Here is a 2,714-nt window from a genome sequence, read left to right as displayed (position 1 = left end):
GTTCAATATTTCTGTTTAAAAGGAATTTAGAAGAGAAGAAAAAATCAGATATATTTCAAAATGAACAACGTTTTTTCACTGAAAAGTATCATTATTATAATTTTATAATTATCATTATTATTTTTTTCGCGAATTATTCGTAGAGTGCATTATTAGAAAAAAAAAATTTCCGAACCCGATGAAAATTCCAACAAAAGTGATTTAACATATTATCTTGTCTTTAATATCAGTCACATTATATAATGAACAAGATCTTATAAAATGTCAAATAAGTGCATGACATTGGACACATCATCATATATATTCCTACATTCATGCAATCGTATCTACTCCGCCATTTCCGCGATGGAAAATGACCGAAGGGCTACGATTGTGTAGACAGTGTGAAAATGATAACTCTAGAGTGTTTCACTTTACATGAATGTCGCTTCCGGAGGAGGAGCCTGTTGACACATACATGATTACAATGCTGTAAATTTTTTTAACTTTATTCTGCCGAGATTTATTAATTATCAGAGAAATGGAATCCATTCGAACACCCAAGGTATAACCATTGTGTTGTAATATCTTAATTCATGTGACATTGTTGAACAAATCTATCCTTTGGTGTATATATTATTTAGTATGTGTTCCTGTTTTGTCCATTTTGTGCTGTGAAGTAGAAATGAACATCTTATTTCCTATGGCATTTGGTTATGATTGAGCAGAGTGGTCACATTTATTTGGTACACTTATTTCCTCTGCATCGATGATCACATCATCTGTGGCTTGTATTTGTTCAATAAATAGTGATGATTATCAATTGCTTAAAATACAGTATATAATTTCTCCTTTGACTGTTTGAGTATCTTTCTGATCCCATGCTGACGAGGTTTTAGATACGTGTAATTATTATTTTTGTTAGGACTGACTAATTAATTTATTTTTGCATATCAGTCACTGTAAGGTATTGAATGATGGACAAATTTAAACAATTGTAAGCTAGGGGACTCTAGGGTAATCCTGCATATATATTTAAAACACTTTTATTATGTTAAGTCTTTTGTATATTTTTGTACATTATATAGCATAATAGATTCGGATATTTAAAAACAGTACATTAAGTCACCTGTAGCCGTACATTAAGATGACAAAACCTGTCGAGTCCTACATTATAACTTAATGGACAGTTTTTCCAACCTAGCTATATTACAGGTAACTTAATGTACAGGTTTTATATGTTGAAAGCAAAAGAGAAAAAATGTACATTAAATGCAATTTTTTCTGGAAATCAACAGTAATGAGAAAGAACAATTTTTCAATTTAATACACAATTACGCATAAATATTAAACATTTGTTTGTTAAGTTTTCAACAATACATATTAAACAGTGTATATCATCTTTGTAGATGATACAAATCCATTTGTAAAATGACACATATCCTGATGCATGATATTAAATTTAAAAATGTGCACATCAAAAGGTTTTCTTTAACAAAAAATAAACTGTTTCATAATTTTCACACAATTTGTACATGATTTCTAACCATGGTAGATGCATTCCACGAATGTTTGAAAATATACCCGACTACATATCCTCTTTTTGGATCAAAATTTAAATGAGAAAGACATTATCTCCTGATGAAATGTTAATCTCACTGGATGCACTGCAAGCAGAATCATTTTTAGAACAGGACCACAAATTTTCATTTTTTTTATACACTTGTCATTGTCTGAATCCTAATTGGCTAGCTTCCACTAAGTCATGCTAAGAAAAATCAGAGAGAAAAATCCAAATTTTGGCTGTGGTCTGCTACTTTTTTTCCCTTATCAATTATGTCGCTTAAAATGCCATCTCTATTGACACTTTCCTCAGGATCTATATTTTGATTGAGTTAGAAATACATGTATACTTTCTCCATCTGATGAGGACATCTTCACTCATAAAAGTTTACATGGAAAGTGGTCAGAAATCATTACCATTTTGTTTTTGTGTTTTGAAAATTGCCACTCAGAATATTGCATTTTAAATCAAGGTCATCCCAGGTGTCATATTCAACTTGCATAGTAGTCATGCAAGGAGGAGTCTAAACAGATCTTTTCCTAGGGATGGGGTAATTGAAAAATATAATTGTAATTAGCTGCATTTAAATACATTTTTATAACGTAATTGCAATGGCCGTATTTATAATTGACTTATTTGCTTTCAATTACAGGTAATGGAATGTATTTTGATACATTCCAAAAATGTCAATTATATTTTCAATTACTTTTTAATTAAATTCTTTATTCAAAAAAGTTTGAAGATGATGGAATGAAAGTGTCTGATAATAATGGTGTTGGACTGTTTCACTGTTTGTCATGGGGTGTTTATGCTATGATTTGATGCCTTGGTGCCCAGGGGTAAAGGTGAAGGTCTAATTCTGTTCCAGTGTGATCTCCTCTCATACCTGAGAACAAAAGCACTGGTAGAAAAAATACCTGAGTTCACTTCATTCAGATATTATATTCAGAACTAAGCGTGACTTCAAAATGTTCTGGATGAAATTCTTGGCCCAGAAAATGAATCTGAAAATGTCAAAGCCTGAAGATGCAAACATTGGGAAACTCATGATGGTAAAAATGAACTCAGAACTGTGAATCGATATTGCATTGCTTTGTTTTGAGTATGTATTTGATGAAGATTTTTGAGGATTTTTAAATAAACTTCAGTTATTGAAATGTATTTAATTACA

The 2,714-nt window shown here is 30.8% G+C and overlaps 1 protein-coding gene across 3 annotated transcripts in view; it reads left to right on the top strand.

The window, feature by feature from the left end:
* Positions 1–338: 338 nt before the first annotated feature.
* Positions 339–2,714, top strand: part of LOC125679689 (myotubularin-related protein 6-like) — a 38,952-nt gene continuing 36,576 nt past the window's right edge. For 2 of the 3 annotated variants that reach the window (XM_056156484.1, XM_056156479.1), the window contains exon 1: positions 339–544. In XM_056156484.1, the coding sequence (XP_056012459.1) occupies positions 521–544 (24 nt within the window). In that variant the 5' untranslated portion in view covers positions 339–520. The remainder of the gene's footprint in view (positions 545–2,714) is intronic. The other variant, XM_056156480.1, reaches the window with a different exon arrangement.

Source organism: Ostrea edulis, chromosome 2 (assembly GCF_947568905.1).
Source record: "Ostrea edulis chromosome 2, xbOstEdul1.1, whole genome shotgun sequence".
In the NCBI taxonomy this organism is placed as follows: Eukaryota; Metazoa; Mollusca; class Bivalvia; order Ostreida; family Ostreidae; genus Ostrea; species Ostrea edulis.
Note: the sequence above shows the minus strand (reverse complement) of the source record. Positions and strands in the feature narration are given on the sequence as shown.